This window comes from Molothrus ater, chromosome 17 (assembly GCF_012460135.2).
Source record: "Molothrus ater isolate BHLD 08-10-18 breed brown headed cowbird chromosome 17, BPBGC_Mater_1.1, whole genome shotgun sequence".
NCBI lineage: Eukaryota > Metazoa > Chordata > Aves > Passeriformes > Icteridae > Molothrus > Molothrus ater.
The window spans coordinates 9,194,850-9,212,593 of record NC_050494.2 but is presented as its reverse complement, the minus strand read 5'-3'; the positions used below and the strand labels follow the sequence as shown (position 1 = coordinate 9,212,593).

Below are 17,744 nucleotides of genomic sequence, written 5' to 3'. Positions count from 1 at the left end.
AAAGTCACTTTACATTGCGAGACAACAAACGTTTACAGGGAGAGAAAGGTGCTTAGGCAGCATTTTGCAGAGTTGTGTGGGGAGGGCATCCCCTGGGCTGCAGGGAAGGGTTGGCTGCGGCCACAAGCTCAGCAGCAATTTCACATTGAAAGATGAGCTGGAGAGAAAATAAAATTTGCTCATGACCAAATTAAAAAGGCAGAATTATTCTAATTAAAGATGAATTTTAATTCAGGTAAGTGCTGGGGATTGAATTTCCAGTGTGGTGCCCATCTGTAGGGTCTGTCTGAAGGCCATGGGACCAGCAGAGCTGAAATCCAGGTCAGAGGTACAAATCTACACAGGAATCTGGGAAAGAGCACGTGCCTAAACACCTTTCTGGATGTAAGCCTTCATTACTACTGCCACCAAAACCATTGTACATAATGTGCCAAAGGTTTAAAGGAAATTCTCACTCTGAGTTTCTTGGGTTAGAAACTAGACTGAAATTTCATCATTTGATTCTAAATAGGCCAACTGGATCTTCTTTCTTTATTTTTATTGATTTTAAAGAATAATAATTTTTGAATCCACTGTGTTTCAGTAGTACTATTACTTTAAATTACCTTTTTAAAAAATAAGTTTTATAAAAATGCTTTAGCAACACAGCAGTATTCAGGATTCAAAGTGATCTTTTTGTGCCCTATCCTCTGCTGAGTTTCTCGCATCACAATCCCAGCATAAAACCAGTTGCCTTTCACTGAGTATGGCAGCACCTTTTCCTTGGAGCCTCTTTTCCATTCCCACAACAAATGTGCTACAAATGTTTGCAGGAATCACAAAAAGCAAAAAAGAAAGGGTTGAACTTGGTGAGGGATACAAGCAAAGAGTTTCAATCCTGAGAGCATGAGGAGCAACACTTTAAAAAATCTCATAGAAATCTGATGAACAATTAAGATCTGGGTGGGTTTTGTTCCCAAGTACTCTCTAAGGAAAAAAACCCAACACTTGATGTAACTTCTTTGTTTTAACATAAACAACATGAGACACCATGAACAACTAATAGAATTTTTCCTTCTGCCATGCAATGCCCTCATTGGAAACAACACCTGGAATCACATGCAAGTACAATCCCTGCAGAGGAGGATGCTGTTGGGGTCTGCAGGAGCTAGTAGGAAAAAAAAATCCCAAAGAAATACAGGCATACATAGGGATATATGTTGTCAGCTAATCCAAGATCATGTTCTCACTCAACCAGAAAGTCATGCAGAGGGACAAGGATGTAGAGTGCCTCAGAGAGGTGGTGTTGGGATGTCACTCCAGGATGGTAATGAGCCTCAGTTGAGTGGGAGGTGTTGGTGACACGAAGGTGAGGACAGCAGGGACAGACGGACGCTCACAGTCGTGACAGCAGGGGCAGGAGCTCTGCTCGTGCCAGGGGGAGGAAGGGAAAGGGAACTGTGGCTTTGCAACCAGAGGCACAGACTAGGGGAAGCCACAACAGCCTATCAGGTTTAAATCTCAGGTTTAAATCAGGTTGTGATTTAATTCTAAGTCCACTCCAAGTGGCATCTACGAAAACAGATTTGATAGCAAAAAAATTACCTTTCCAGGCTGACTGTGGGGAAGGTTTATAAATATTCAGGCTTTGACTTGAATTTAACAAAGGATAGAAAATGAGTTGATTTTTCTCTGTTGCCAGTCAAAAAATGAGAGTCCATGCTGGAGAAACTGGATGATGTTCACTGCTTTAGTGGGCTTTGCATTTTGGTTAAGTCCAACTGCCCAGCGCTCAGCAGAGAAAGGCACAAGTACTGACCTTCAAAATGAGCTGCCATCAGCCTCCTTAGGATGCCAGGGGTTTAAGCTCCTGTTTGAAATGCTCTGGTTTGGGGTTTATTCCAGTTCTCTATTGTATTAAATCAGCACTTTAAAAAAAAATGTGGACTCATTACATTAGCAGTAATTCTAGATCAATAAAAAGTATCAGTTGTAAGGTCTTGTCATTGATTTTAAACTATGCTTGAGCCATTACTTCATTTTCCTCTCAGCTAGCCAGAATGAGTCGGACTAGCACAGACCCAGATCCATCTCTGCATCCAAACTCAACCAGTATCAGTGCTCATTCTTCTGAGAAGCTGTGGCCAGGAGAAAAAGGCTGTCTCCTGTTGGTAAATGAGGGGCTTTTTTTTAAATCAGGAGTTTGTGCTGAGCTTGTGGCATATGAGAACAACTGATTAAAACCAGGCAGGAGTGCCAGGAGTGAATGATGGCCTTTGTGACTATCACAGGGCTCCAGTCTGCTTGCTGCTGTGAGTAAGAGGCAGACAACAATTACTGGAGACATGAAGGAAAGGAAAATAAAACTGCATACGCAAAATTTACCATGACTAAAACAAAAAACAAGAGAAGGCCTGGCTCAAGCCTGGTTGGCCTCCAGAGATTCCAGAAAAAAACATTGCTAAAAGGTGAATTCAGCCCAGAGAATGCAGTTTCTAGAAGCAGAGAAACCTGGGTGTAAGGGAAACAAAACATCAGCCAGTGATCCTGTCATGGTGAGTAATCCCTCTTCTTTTCCTCATCCACAACCACGGTGCTAGACTTGGATGGGAGCCACTGCTGCTGTGATGGTGAGGACTGGAGTTACACCATCCCTGCAGCCACCACACAAGCACAGAAAAGCACAGGGCCTCAAATGAGTGAAGGGACAGTGGAGCCAGACTCACGTCTGTAACCTTTGCTGTCCTGCAGCATTCTGTTATAATCACCCATCTCTTCCTAATTCCCAGCCCTCTTCTCCCAGCCCTTTGCTGTTTGCCAGCTCAGCTCTGCTGCATTTTGGGAGCAAAGCAAAGCAGCCAGGCTGCCCCTCCGAGCTGGCTGATGATTCCCAAAGCAGCCTTTAAGGAACCTGCTCCACCCAGAGAGCCACAGGCCAGTCAAGGGCTCTGCAAACACCTTTCCTTCACTCTTCTGGGTGCTCTTCCCTCTGTGAGGTGCCCTCGTCTCTGAGTGTGCCAGGAAAGTCTCTTACAAAGCAGAATATGATAGAGATGATAATCTGGCTTGCTGTAGTTACATTACAGTCTAAAAATGAATGTGTTATTGCATTTATTGACTAAAGATCATTGGTTTAGTACATTAAGAAACCACAGCTTCTAAGGAGTTTCCTATTAATTTACCTACATTGAGTTTTCCATGATTGCCTCATCGTGTGCTGTTATTTCGTTATGTGCATCCTAGATGAAGGCTTTTAGCACTCAGCCTGAGCTGCATCAAAGTGCTGGCATCTGCCCCAAGAGTTTGTGCAGTGGGGATTGGTGGCAGACACCCAAGGGTCCACAGAAACAAGACATCTGAATTATTTTTACCTCCCTTCACAGTTAACCCACAGTTCTACTAAAGCACAAGGTGTATAACACTACATTCAGGATGGATGCAGGTAACAAAGATGCTCTTGTAGCTACTCCAAAGTCCAAGGCTCCTTTTTGACTGGAAGAACCACAGTCTGTCATCCTTCTTTTCAGACTCTCCAACAGATTAAGAAGATATTGAGGTAACACTTTGTTTCATCCTCCCTTTCCCTTGCAGAACTCAAGACGTGGGAGATGAAATGAGGACCACAGTGGGAAGCAATTCAGTAGAAAACAGAAAAAAAATCACACTGGCTCTAGCAATTAAAAATCCATGCCTAGGAAGACATGCAAGGAAGACATTGAGATCAGAGTGGCTGATTTTCCAGAAAACAGAACTAGACACGAACAGATGAGAGGACAGATTATGAATAGCACTGCTCATTTTCATCTCTGCCAAAAACAACCTCAGTGTTAAGCAACTGAGAGGAGGCTTTCTCTGGGGAGAGCTCCCTGCTCACACTACACCTCCACACATAAAACAACCTCACCTGGCAAATGGAAACACCACAGAAGTCAGGATCATTTTTTCCAGCTAGACTGTTGACCAAATCTTTGCCATTTGTCTTGAAGTGCTGCCTGTGCAACTGATGATCACCCAATATTTACCCACACTTTTCAAGGCTAACTTTCAAGGAAGGCCATAGCACCACCAAATATGTAGCAAGAGGCTGACTCAGAAGTTCAGGCTATTTATCCAGATGTAAGGGATTTCCTACCATGGAGAAACTGCTTTTTATGAACCCTAGATCATGCCCCATTCCTCTTTGTTACCCATTCAGAGATGGGATTTACCACTCTACTTCTGAGCACCTGGTACACGCAAACCTCAGCCATGAGTCCTACCCTCTAGACTGACAGAGAATAAAAAGAGCCAGCAGGTCAAAAAATAGCAAGAAAAGAAAAGATACAGGTTGAAACAATTAATGAAGAAAATCAGAGATACATATACTGTTAGAGCTGCAGTTTTATACTTTCAAAGCTGTAGTTTGTTGGCTTTCTGAGGGATACAGAGACTGGTGATTTTGAGAATTAAAACGGACTCCAAAAAAGAGCATGCAAAAATCCGAGTTCACAAACATGCGGCATCACTCAGTGCCCTGCCACTCCTGGGCTGTCCACCTGCCTGGTTGTGGGGGCAAGGAGCTGGGGGGGTCCCCTGCCAGCATTCACAGCATGCAAACTCTGGGCAGTGGGAGATCAAGAAGGTGCATGTTTGCTGCTGAGGAGCAGGGGTGGGGGCAGAGACTCTTCTAGTGCAGGTGTGGAAAGTATTTATGCACAAGTAAGAGAAGATCTATGTGTCTGTGTATATGGCCGTGGGTGCACTAAGGGATGCTGGTTGGGAAGTCCCTGAAAACACCTAGCAGTTGTCAGCTGGATGAAAAAGATGCAAACCCTGCTCACAGAAAGCCCTGAGCTAAAGCTGTCTGTCCCCCTGGGGGTCTAGAAACAGAACCATTCACAAGGCCAATGTCAACGCTCAGGGGAGCCCTGTCCCCTACGTCTGGCGGGACAGGCTGAGATTAGTCCTTCTCTAGCTGCGTAGTAGAGGTGCTAGATAGGCAAGCTGTGGCTTCCAAAGGCCACCAGGCTAGGAAAGGTCAATTTGTCATGGTCAGAGAGCCAAAGGAATGGTGACTGAGCAGAGGCAGGAAGCTGGTATTTCTCATGCTACTAACTGGACTTTGCTGCACAGTGCAAGTCAATTTGCAAGGATTCCCTGGACCTTGAGGAGGGATGGAGCAATAGGGAGGAAGGGATCTTTAAAAAAAAAAAAATTGAAATTTTTCATTTTGATTTTTTTTGAAAATTTTCGATGATTTGTTTAACTTCATTTCCTGGCCTCCTCCCTTGCTGAGCAGACACTGGCTTGGCTGGCCCAGCCCAAATTCCCCATCCTCATCCCTTCGCTTCGTGCGCTCTGCACAACTGGCAGCCAGGGAAGGCTCTAATTTCGGGGCGGGCAGCGGGGAGGCTCTTCCACCTTTTTTTTACTCATCTAGTACCTCTATTAAGCAGAGAAGTGATCAGAACGGGTGGTAGCAGGGTAGAGGGAGAATGAGCCGTGCAGCTTTTGATTAGTTTCGTGCGACGCATTTCCCGTGGTACCTAGAGTTTCCTGAGCAGCATCCGCATAGTGACTCTCTGCACGGTTTGCTTTTACTGGAAATGAGGGGAGAGTAAAAATTAGACCTGGAAGCAAATGCCAGACAGGAAACTTTTGATTATGGACTCTGGGTTTAAAAGACAGGTGTTTTGAGGGCCGGGTTCATGACAGGATTGTTCTGTTTGAGTGTTCAGTGAGGAAAAATAAAAGGTAAATCAAAAATAGAGATGGTTTCTGAAATTGGTTTCACTGTGGTCAGTTAATTGAATCATTAGACATGAAGCATTCTGCTCATTGAGTTGGTGGTGTCAGTTTATCTAAAATTAACTACAGGAAGATTCTTCATCTTTGTACTGGAAACAAAAAAATGCTCTGTTCTTCCTCTAAATATATTTTTAAAAAGTAAGGTTTTTCAAATTGTGTAAACCATGGAAAGCCAAAACTTTAACTTGTTTTGTCAAATAATATCCAAAAAAGCTCAAATTTCTTCCTCTTTTTTTTCCCAAAAATAAACCCACTCACAAAAAGAGCTACTTTTTGATATGGAAAATACCATTACATTAAGCCTGGCATTGAAAAAAACAAAAAATAGATAAAAAAACAGGGTGTGGTGCAGTCCCTTATGGGAAGGGAGTTGAACACCTGTGTTCACACATCTGGTTTTCGTAATGATTTTCAGACAGGGCCTACCACTTCTGGGGAGTTGCTGACTTTGAGGAGGCACCACCACAGCTCCATCCCAAATGGCTGCTCAGGCACTGCCCTGCCAGGAGATCCCCACCAGGACCAGGGTCCTCCACGCCATGGAGCAGCCCTCTACCTGTGGAAGGGGAATGACGTGGCCCCATCACCCCACCAGGCCACCAACCACCAGCAGGCAGCTCTTGCTGAATTCAGGGGCAGAATGGAAAGGCTGAAGGGCATCAAATCCCAGTCTTATTTTACACTGAGGTGGGTAATCAGAGGAGCTGATGGGCACAGCATCCCATGCAAGCTCAGCTGACACCACCCTCTGCATCCTGGGGACTCCTCAGGTGCCCACAATGGGACCCTGCATCCCCAGGTAGCCCCAGGGGCTGGTGGTGCTACCAGGCCTGTCCTGGAGCTGGCGTGGGAGTGGGATATGAGCATGCAGAGCCTCAGGGAGACACATGGGGTTCTGTCCTCTCAGTCTCCTCTGCAGTCCCTCCAGAAAGATGCAGTTCCTTCCGTGCAAATAATCCGCTCCCCTAAAGGCAACTGATTATTTCCAGATTACTGTCAGTCCCAGCATGAGTCTCTGACACCAGTTAAATTGGTTAGATGGTTAGATGGTTAGATGGCCAGGGTCAATCATGTGGCCCATGATTGACCCTGGTTTCCATGGGCAGTAGAGGTTTGGGACACCTTGGACATCCTTGGCTGGATGAGCAGGGGCCCACTGAGTCAACCAAAGGCATCCTCCAGTGCGTACAGAAGCCTTGATCACACCCCTGAAGAGAGATCTTGGGGTTGTGTGTATCTCAGACAGACATATACACACACTGAGAGAGAGAGATATACACACAGATAAACACACACGGTACAAGGACCCAGCCCAGCATTCACCCAGTACACAGCCAAGGTCCTGCTGAGCTCACTGGGGTCAAGGACAAAGCACAGCTGAAAACAACCTTCCAAAGAGGTTCCTCTCATCACCTACAGCACTGAACTCATGCTGGACAAAGTAATCTGAGTTTTAGCTTCCCACTTCCCTGGAATCCTTCTGTTTCTTTTTCTCTGATATGAATGCGTTATTATGATCATTTGGTTCATTAATTTTTAGCTTCTCACCCAATTGTATTTTGGAAAATGCAAGAGGAAGAAATGTGGTTGTGGATGCCTTCAGATGTTTCTCAAACCATCTGTTAAAGAGCATCTGAAGCCCACATTTCATACAGAAGCCTCCATAGCCCTGGTGAACCATGTGTCTGTCTTTTTGACATTACAATCAAAGCAAAACAAACAGAAATGAGATGCCACAGCTAATTTTCAGCCTGATTAACAGAAGAGTAATCACCCCCCATTACCACTCTGATCTGCTGGCTTTCTGCAGCAGGAGGGGAAAAGCCCTAGCACAGAGCAGGCCCCCTTCCCTGGGGATAGGAGGGAGAGTGGATTTGTGTTTGGACCCTGCGTGGCAGCAGTGGGGTCTCAAGGGTGGGATGGGCAGCACAGCCAGCCTGGGGAGGGGCAGGGGGCAGCGCTTGGCTGGGGCAGGGACACAACACTCAAAGTGATGGGCAACAGGAGGATCTGAAAGCATTTGTTTTTTTAAAGGGAGGAAAATAAAAAGTGGGGAGGGGGTACATGGCATGTAGAAAAAGGCCAGCATCTCTTCTGCTCATCACAGCCAAGGCTCCACCTCTGGGGGAGGTGAGGCCCCCAGGCGAGGCAGCACAGAGCGTTCCCAGCACTCAGATGGGGATGCAGACAAGCTCGTCGTGGGAAAACAAAGCAGAAACCACAGAGAAAGGACATAACCTGTCTCTCAGATCAGCTGTCCCATTTTGTGCCAAGACTAAATCAAAAGCCACCCAAGAGGAATTCCAGGTGACCCCGAGCCTGTGCCACACTGACCCCATCACCTCCTCCTGTCCTCCCGGCCTGGGCCGCAGCTCTCCCAGTGCTGTGTGGGCAGAAATCAGCACGGCCACAGCAGCACTGGGGTCAGAGGGCAGGACCCCAGCAGCCACCCCTGTGCTCTGGCAGAATGCTTGGGATGCTCCCTGGCCTTGCAAGACAATGTTTATCCTGCACAGCATAATCCCATGTGCCATGCCAGCATCCCTTCTCTAAACTGAGATATAATAAGGTGAAAAATAGTGAAAAAGCTCTTTCTGTTCCATTTTCTGCAGGGGGTTTGAGTGTATCAGTTATGGAAAGAAGGATATAGGAAATCAGCCACTCCCTACACATCACTAAAACAGGAGGAAGATCCAGCTGCCTCCAGGTGTTAAGACTGTTTCCTTACAGCAATGGAAATGTAAAGTGGAAAATCCTTTCCCAGCTGAAGCAGTAAAAGTGTAGAGCTGGGGTCTGCTAAGAGAGACAATTCATCCCCAGGAGCTTCCTGAGTGAAGCATCACCAGCAAGTGGGTGATTAACTGTCAGGTGGGCAGAGAAACAGGATGAGTTCTCTTTTCTAAGGGCAGGATGACACACTGAGCATCACCGAGAGGCTGCTGGAAATTCGAGTGGGTGGAAGATTTGGGATGTGAATGTAAAAGACCCAGAAAATTTTTTTGGGGAAAATAGGCAATTTGGGCCCCCTTGAATGCAAAATTCCTTCCTGAGGGCTGAGGCATTATCAGATGGAAGGAAAAGGACAGTGGGGACAGGTAGAATTGGTATTGCCATAACAAATCAGAAGGAAGGAGCTTTGGTGCTGCCATGGCAGCAGAACTGGAGGATATGGAATAAACTTTAAAGCTCTGCACAGCAGCTGCAGACCCTCAGCTTCAGCCCTCCTTGGGCTGGGGTTTAGCAACAAAACCCATCAGTGTCACAAGAGACAGATGCACCACAGGAGCAGGAAACAGCACTTGGAAATGGCACTGATGAAGGACCTATAAATAGTAAAAACTACTCTGAAAAAGCACAGGGAAGGACTATTTTTACTTCTCTCTGTGACATAAGGTTGAGAAAGTAGAAAATGATCAGGGAAAAACCTGCAACCTCTACGAAGAAATGTTGTACTCAACTTCAGGTGTCAAGTAAATAAATATGAACCCTGCAAGACAGGACTGAGATTAAAAATTAGAAATAAGGCTAGTGACTCAGAAATACAACTGTTTAGTCTGATTAGATTGCAGGGATGCTGGCTGGGGTAAGGGACTGTCAGACCTCAGATTTCCTTGGCTATGGAGCAGATGGGGCTGAACAGGGATTTTGTCTCATTGCACTTTAAGAAATGTGGATTTACCCTTTGATGCATCCAAAGTTTACTACTGGCTGAGGCAGGGCAGCAGAGCAACCAGACCCTGGGATTAAATTCTGACCCTCCTGATGCCACAGGCAGGTGGCCAAGATTTCAGCCTTGGTCTGCTCCCAGAGAGCTGCTCCCAAGTAATGCTCCCTGCTTTAATAATGCTGGATGGAGGCTGCCTTCACTCAAGCTGCACTTAAGCAAAAAAAAAAACCAAAACAACAAAATCTGGATAGTTGAAACATGATCTTGGAGATTTGGGTTATTTGGCAGGAAAGTAGATGGAGTGCTACAAAGGTTCTGCTTGCATAGAAAAGCTCAAATGAATGACAGGGAAAAAAAAAGGGGGTGGGGAGAGGGAGAAGGAAGGAAGGAAAGATAAAATTTTCCACCCTTTAGTCAGCAGTATATCTACCCAGATATCTTTGGTTGGCTTTTATGCCAAGGATAAATTAGCTTCTGGCCTCTTGTAAGCTAAGAGGCATGGCAGAGAGGTACATCTGCAGAATGCCAGGCTCTATCTGTACTTCTGAAAAATGTATTCATTGTTTACAAAATTTAGGCTGTAAGCTGTGTTTTGAGGAATGAGATGGAAGATCAGAAAGCCAAGCAGATGATCTCCACTGATCATCAGTTTGTGTCTCATCAGCCAAGAAAAAAAAAAAAAAGACATTCAGTTCCAGAACTATTCTTTAAAAGAACTGGAAAATACAGGACGAAAAAAAATCCCAGAATTAAATACTTCTAAGTGGATGAAGAATGTCCTAAAAGTATCCCAAACACCAGCCCTGCTGCTTTCCCTGGGAAGTTGTGAACAGAGAAAAGCTCTACCACAAGTGAGATTTACAGCTGCCCTTGGAAGGTGCTCGCCACGACCCAGAGCGCGCTCTGCACCGTGGGCTGGAGGCGTGGAGGGAAGATGGAGCAGGGGATGTGCCTCCTCCCCAGGGAGTGGGGAGGACCAAGGGTGACTCTGCCATGCCAGCCTGTGCCAGGCCAGAGAGCCCTCCTGTGTCCCATGGAGAGCAGGTCCAGGCCGTGCCCTGCAGCGAGAGGAGCTCAGCAGGAGTTGCTAAGGTGGTGACGCAGTGATGGCTTCGTGTTCCCCACGTCACCTCTGCCCAGCACAGGTGACAGAGACACAGGCAAAGCCTCACCTGCCCTGGGCACACGTTGAGCCTGTGTTATACCGAGTTACTCAGCTATAACCCCAGCACCAAAATAAAACAAAGAAGTGTAAACCAAAGTCCTGCTGTCACCCCCGTGAGTGTCTGCCAGCTCTGCCTGTGCTGCCACCACTCTCCACACCCCCCAGCCTTGCTACCCTGCTCCAGCTCGAGGCAGACTGGAGAGAAGATATGATTTAAGGTCCAGCATACACGTAGATACATTGGACTGCACAGCACAGGAAAAGCACGGTAATACCTAGGAATGCTTCCCTCGATGGTGCCACGACATGGTACACACACTCACACACACAGAAATCTACAGGGAATGCATGGGGATGGCGTGTTGGCAGTGATACAGACCTTGGCGATGGTTCAGGCTGCTGCTCTTTCCTTTAAACAGAAGCAATAGTACATTAGCATGGTGTCAGGTGGCAAAAGATGTTGCTGCTTCACTGTTAAAACATAACGAAACGACAATACCAACAGTACAACTAAGTGGAAGTTGTGGACAGAAGAAAGGGAAAGGAGCACTTAATTCCTGGAGTTTCTGGCCCGGACAGAAGATCACTGGAGACTCACACAACCTCAGAGAAGACACATACAACGCACAGGGCTGAAGATTTCATCCCAACCCATCCTTGTGCCTACGCACCACTGAGACACCTGAGGGTTGTGTGATTTATGTGAGCACAGGAGGACTTCTGTGGGCTCAGAGAGCGGCCCCCTTCCTTTGGAAATGCACTGCCCTCATGTTTTGTACATGGGGAAGGGTTTGAATGGCTCCCATGACCTCGGTGCATTCGCTTTTCCTCCCTGGCCATTGGGACAGAGCTCATGTCAGATCTCCGAATGCACGGATTCATGCCAGGTGCTGGGATTGGACGTGGGTGGGAAGGAGCACAGACCCCTTCCCTGGCATCCTGACACCTCAGATGGGGTTTGTGCCTCCAGAGTCTTTGGCAGCTACTTTACCAAAGCAGTTGGCAAAGGCAGCATGGAGGGAGTGGGACACCACAGTCTGTGTTTGCAGTTTCGTATTGAGATCCGAAACTGGATTGCCCTGAAAAATCATTGAGGACAAAGTGAGCTGAATGCCTATGAAAGGGCAGCCAGGACACTGCAAGCCATGCTAAGGCCACACTGAAAAACACCCCTCACCTTCACCGAGCAGGCATTGTGGTGGTATTTCCCTCCAGCAATGAGGAAAAGCTGCTCTGATTCACAACTCCTACACTGGGGAATGGTGTTTAGTGGGGGCCCCAACCAGCCCTGCCCCTGCAGCCCCCCAGAGAGGGAGCAGACAGTGTTTTCTCAGCAGATACAGCTCTGGCTAACACAGGTGTCCTCTGAGTGTGATGCTGCACCAGCCCTGGCCCTGCTGCTGCTCAGCAGTGACCACTGAGACCTGCACAGAGCTCGACCCTTCTCCCTCAGCTAAAGGCAGCAGCCTGGAGACACTAACAAAAATCTCCTTCCCCCCACCACTGCTTCTTGCTCAGAAAAGCTTGGAAGCCCAGCCTCAGTCACTAGCTCAAGTACTCACATTTTAAACTGTTCAGGCTGATCCAAGGGTGTATATTCTTTGTGGAGGCACACAGCCCAGGCCAGGCTCCATCCCACACCCCCCAGCTGGCCCTGATGCCCACTGGCACCTCTCCATCCCTCCCAGGGTCTGCACACTCCCCATTCACCAACAGGGCAGCCTGGAGTGCTCAGAAACCCCAGGAATTACCCCTCCCAAGCAGAGGGTGAAGGTGCAGGACTCCTGCCCTTCTGGGGGGTTCCTGTAAACCCTTCCACAGCCAATTTATCAAAAATGTCTCACTGCTGCAACCTTGCCCGCTGTCACTGGAGGGAACAGAGAATGAATTAACACATCATGGGCCTGAGTGTCCTCTGAGTGTGGTGAGGAGCAGAAAGGTCAGAGGAAAACTGGGATCACTACCTCCATCAGCCCCTTTGAGAATATGGCTTTGAGTTGTCAGTCAAGCACCGTGACATTGCTCCAGAGCCAAGTTAGGCTGAAGGAATTCATGTAGAGCATGGGAGAGGGGCAGGGAGGAGGTCACTGAGTGACCCATGTGGGACCAGCTGCCAAACCTCTTTCATCTTCAAGGAAGTCCATATGCAAAAGGCAGGAAGGAAAAAAGGAAAAAAAGGAAAAAAAAAAAGAAAAATATTGCAAAGTGTGTGCGTTCCAAACTCTCTTAACTCTGCTGCTAACCTGAATGTCAGTCCTGACTTGCTCTTCAGGTTCCTCAGGAGCTCCAGCTGGTTCAGAGGAGGGATGAGTCTAGAGGGAGAAAACAACAGGCATTAATATCCAGACAGAGCTGATTCCAGAGCCTCCTGTCTCGGCAACTTCCCCTGCTGCCCCATCCTTTCAACCAGAACCAGCTTTGTGCCACCAACTGCAGCTGGGGGACAGCTCAGGAAGGATGGAGAGGGTTTGGCTGCTACTTCCAACAGTGTCCTGAGGCAGAGCAGTGGGGTAAGAGAGAGAAAGTGACAGCAAGAGAGAGAGAGAAACTTGTCTGCACCACTGGATTTTGAACCTCCCCAAAACCAAGCAGCTGCCAGGGTTCCTGGGCAGCCCGGTGGTGTTTTGGCAGAGCTGTGGTCTGGCAGGTTGGTGTTGCTGAATGGAGAGAAACTCCAGCTTTGGGGGGAAATAAGAAAACTCAACCCTGCTGCTCTTGGGAATGACGGAAGGCATGGGAAGGAGAAGCAGAGAAAACAAGAACCTGGGACTGGGAGCATCCCAGGAGAAAAAGCAGTGTGCTCCAGAGTCAAGTTTAACCAATTCCCTACTCTCCATGTCAGGTTTTGCCCTAAAATGAGACAAAATCTTGTGTCACTGCCTTCCAGAAACCATAGGAATTCCTTCCCTTCTCAGTTCAAGGAAAAAAAAAAAAGAATCTGACAATGGGAATCCTGGTAAGAATTAAAAATCCAATGAACAAACATTCTGTGTCCTATCCTACTTTTGTGCTTAAAAGCCATGGAATCAGCTCCACATCCATTTTTGGGTTCTTCCCTGTTAACCTGGGAATAAATATTGCTTGGTCCATAAATATTTAATATTGATATTCCCAGCCAGGTTTTCAACCAGGAGAAACATAGGATGGAGGTGTCAGGGGGAGACTGTAAGGAATGAGGCTTCTATTAAAATAAAGGGAGAGATATTCATTTTGTCAGTCATGATGAGACCAGTAGTTTCCCACTTTAACTAAAAAAAAAAATCCAACTCAACTGGAAAAGCCTCTTCTCTGCAGGCACAAAACTTATCCTCAAAACCACAGTGGTTCAGCAGAGATTTTGCGTTCACAAGATTGAGGCAATCAGAAAATTTTCCAATTCTAAGTATGGAGAAAAGAATAAAAATAGGCCTGAAAAATTTTGGCTCAGCTCCTCAGTCGCTTCCATCCAGAGAAAAGCACATCCTGATCTGCTGAATTAATGATCCTCTTCATTCCAGACATCAGGAAGAAGCTGACCTTGATGCAGTGGAGCTGTGCATGAGTGCTGGGCTGTCACCTCCCTTCAGTTGGGTTTGGAGATGCATTCCAGGTTGGCAGAGGTGGTGCATAAATCCAGCACAGGGTGTACTCAGCAGGTGCACAGCTCTTCTTTGGTGAATTAATTCCCCAGGGAGGTCCATACCCAGCAGAACACAGGAAAATCACCCCATTTTCTCCAGCTGGGATTGCAAACCCCAGGCTCTCACTGGAGGAAGTCTCAGCTGAGGAGCTCACTAGCTCAAAAGACTGGAGGATTCAGGATTCCAAAAGGAATAACAGCCCATGGTCTGCAGTGGCACCCACCTCTTGGCCCATCACAGATGCTTCCATGAGGAAGTACAGACACACAACAAACACAGAAATTCACCATTTCTGTGGTTGGTTCATGGGCCTGGTACACATGAGGTGGAAACAACCAGTATTTTAATGAAATAATTATTATTAAAAATGAATGAAAACATATACTTGACCTGAAATTTAATCTCAACTAAGTGCTCAGCCTAACCTGTCACTGCAAGAGCAGCTTGTGGTGCAGCTACTGCACCACACCATTTCTCCAGAACCTTAAAAAAAACCCAAAAAAGGCAGAACTCTGCACAGCTCTTGAACTGAGCTTTGCTGTGGAATGCTGGGTGCACAGGGCACGGGGGGCACAGGTGCCAGGTGCAGGAGGAACCTCTGGCTGGGGCTCCTCATGTTTTCTCTCTCTCCTCCTGGTCCGGGTGTCACTGGTTAGCAAGGGAAGCACGTTCCGGTTAGGGGGGAGCTGGCTGAGGAGTCTGCACACCACGGGACACACACAGCTCATGCCACCCACCACAGCAACACCTGTGAGCTGCTGCAGGTCCCCCCAGCTGCCTCCACCACCCCTCCCAGTACAGCACAGAGAAAGGCCACGCTAACTCCAGGCGCCGGCTCCCGTATCCGCAGGGAAAGGAGGATCCGCTGTCCCTGGGAGCACAGAGAACTGTTCAAGCATCAGGGGGCAGGAGGGAGGTCATGCCTCGGGCCAGGACACCACCAGAACCCCACGACACGAGGAGGGCAGCAGCACACGACACGGTGGGAGCTACACGGACACACCACGACACGCTCACGGGCGCCACGATGATTTTTTGGAACAGTCCCAGGACGAACAGTTAAGGAGATGGTGACAAGGAGAATGGTGCTGGAATGGGATGGGAACCTAAATGAGCCTCCCTGCAGTGCTGGAGTTTCTATGAGCAGCCAATTTGTGCCCTAACCATGACTTTATGTCTCCAACTGAAGCTATTATTCATGACTGGGAACATTTGTGAAGCTGATAAAATACTTCATTACGACAAATGGAACAGAAGTGGCACATTCTTATTCCTCTGCCAGTAGTAAAAAATTGTCTGATTCTCAAAACAGGCTGTTGTTCAGCACAACAAGAAAATATATTCTTAATATTATACTTGCAGTTCATTGATGCAATTTGCTATAAATTAAGCACACAGAGCAGTAAGTGTGATTTACTAAGGCTGTAAAACTTGCATCTGTGAAAAGTGGAACTGGGTTTCGAAATCAGACACTAAATCACATCAGCTCTAGTGGCATTATGGCATCGAGGGAGGATTTAAACTGCTCTAAGAACAGAGCTTGTCCTGCAGTCTTGAAATGAAAGTCATTTATTCCCTATCTTAAAATATTAACTTGACTACACCTTCACATACCCATCTCATATAAAATACTCCTGTGATTTGCAAATCTACTCCTTTCTGCAGAACCCGAGATAATATTATTTATCATAAATCTTACATAGCCATATCCAGGACTTTGCATTTGGATTGATCCCAAAAGGTTAAGTCCCAGATTGAATAACTGTGGCTAATAACTGCTTAGCTCTAGGTGGGTCTTGGAACTAAACACTGAAATGGAAAAGTCCTAATTAGATGAAGCATTCTTTCACCAAAAAATCAGTTTTACTGGATTACTCAAAGAAATGAATGATCATATCAGTTTAGCATCCCAGATCTTTCTCTTCTCCAGGTTTTACCCTCAAAAGCAGGCAGAGCTGCTCTGGTGGTTTTATTCTGTGCTACCACTGATGTGCCCTGTGGTACCACCACACCAGCAAACTCAAAGCCAGGTGGGCACAACTCCTGCAGCTCAGAGCCAGATAAATGACAGAATGAAGGATGGGAGAAGAGGGCTGGAGAGAGGAAACACACGGGAGTGGGGGCAGAGGGCAATGGAAGATGAATGGGGATGTTTTCTTGTTAAGCATTGCATGGATTGGGGAAGGTTGGAAAGACCATCAAGAAATCATCCTTAACAAAGCAAGCTTATCAAGCACGCTCCCCTTCTCCTTCCTGACATCATCATTTTGGCAGTTTCCCAACACTTGTGTGTACCAATAGCTAAGATGTACATGGAGGTGCAGAGGTTAGTCTGTAGCAGCAGCAGGGCATGTCTGCTTTGGGCTTTCACTCATTCCTTGGGAAAAAACCTCATCTTCAAAGGTTTTTATCTCTTTTTGTTTGTTTGTTTTGTTGTTTTGGTTTTTTTTAAATTCAAGGCTTTGCATGTTACAGTCCCAAATGAAGAACAAGGAGTGACATGACACACACTTTCAGAGTCACATGCACTTCATACCTGGAGGCACCATACGTTTGCGTTTGCGTGCTTTTCAAGTGTTTTCACCAAAGAAAACCAAAGGGGTGAGAGAAAGAAAAACAGGGGGGGAAGTTGGGGTGGAGGAGAGGGGGAAAGAAACAGAATAAAGAAAATTAGCATATGAACCAAGTGTGTCCCCAGGAGCAGATGCTGTGGCCAGGCTCACAGGTGGGCACAGGAGCATGGACTGAGCTGGCTCCTGCTGTGGCTGGCTCAGGAGCCATGGCACGCCCGTGTCACCCTCGGGGACACGCAGCTGGCACCTTGCTCTGAGAGCAAATGGGCACCGTGGGGCAGGGAAAGTGTGGGGGCCTCCCAGAGACCTTCCATGGGACATCCTCAGCTCCACCGGATGGGGACAGCCTGGGCAGGGCTGCTGAATGGGCAGGATGTGCCCATGGCTTTGGTTGTTTTAGTGAAGGCCAATTTATGATAGCAGTTCAGAGCAAGGACCTGCTCTCATGAGTGACAATAAGAGCAGATTTTTTTTTTCCCACTAAATCCAATGGCTGATGCAGAACAGGTTATTTATGATGTCTGGGTTCACCAACCCAAACCACACCTGCACACACAGAAGCCTTGTGCATATTTCAGAATTTGGTCCTGCCACACTTTTGATTTAAAGATGAAATCTGGGATTCTCTCAGAGGCCACCATATTTTCCCCCAGACAAATCTGAGTAGCTCTACTGCAGTGATTGGAGTGATGCTCTGGAGCCATGTGAGCTCCTCCAAGGCACTTGTAACAATTTTCTCATATCAAGCAGCCAAGCCTTTCCAGAGATGCTTGGGAAGAGAGATGAGCTAAAGGCACAGGCTCCTGCTATGAGGAATGAGCAGCTCACTGTTGAGCAGAGAGGATGCCAAGGTAGTGGTGACTGCAGATCATCCCCGGGCACCAGAGAGGGGATTTTGTGTTCCTCTAGCCCACTTCCACACCACACTGTGCATTGCAGCCACATGTCAGCAG

The 17,744-nt window shown here is 47.1% G+C and overlaps 1 protein-coding gene across 10 annotated transcripts in view; it reads right to left on the bottom strand.

The window, feature by feature from the left end:
- Positions 1 to 17,744, bottom strand: part of KCNQ2 (potassium voltage-gated channel subfamily Q member 2) — a 74,587-nt gene that overhangs the window by 23,125 nt on the left and 33,718 nt on the right. For 4 of the 10 annotated variants that reach the window (XM_054516681.1, XM_036395816.1, XM_036395817.1 and 1 more), the window contains exons 9-12: positions 16,755 to 16,784; positions 12,842 to 12,910; positions 10,978 to 11,007; positions 5,505 to 5,558 (exon numbers count right to left, since the gene is read on the bottom strand). In XM_054516681.1, coding sequence (XP_054372656.1) covers positions 5,505 to 5,558; positions 10,978 to 11,007; positions 12,842 to 12,910; positions 16,755 to 16,784 — 183 coding nt within the window. The remainder of the gene's footprint in view (positions 1 to 5,504; positions 5,559 to 10,977; positions 11,008 to 12,841; positions 12,911 to 16,754; positions 16,785 to 17,744) is intronic. The other 6 variants (XM_036395822.1, XM_036395820.1, XM_036395818.1 and 3 more) reach the window with 5 other exon arrangements.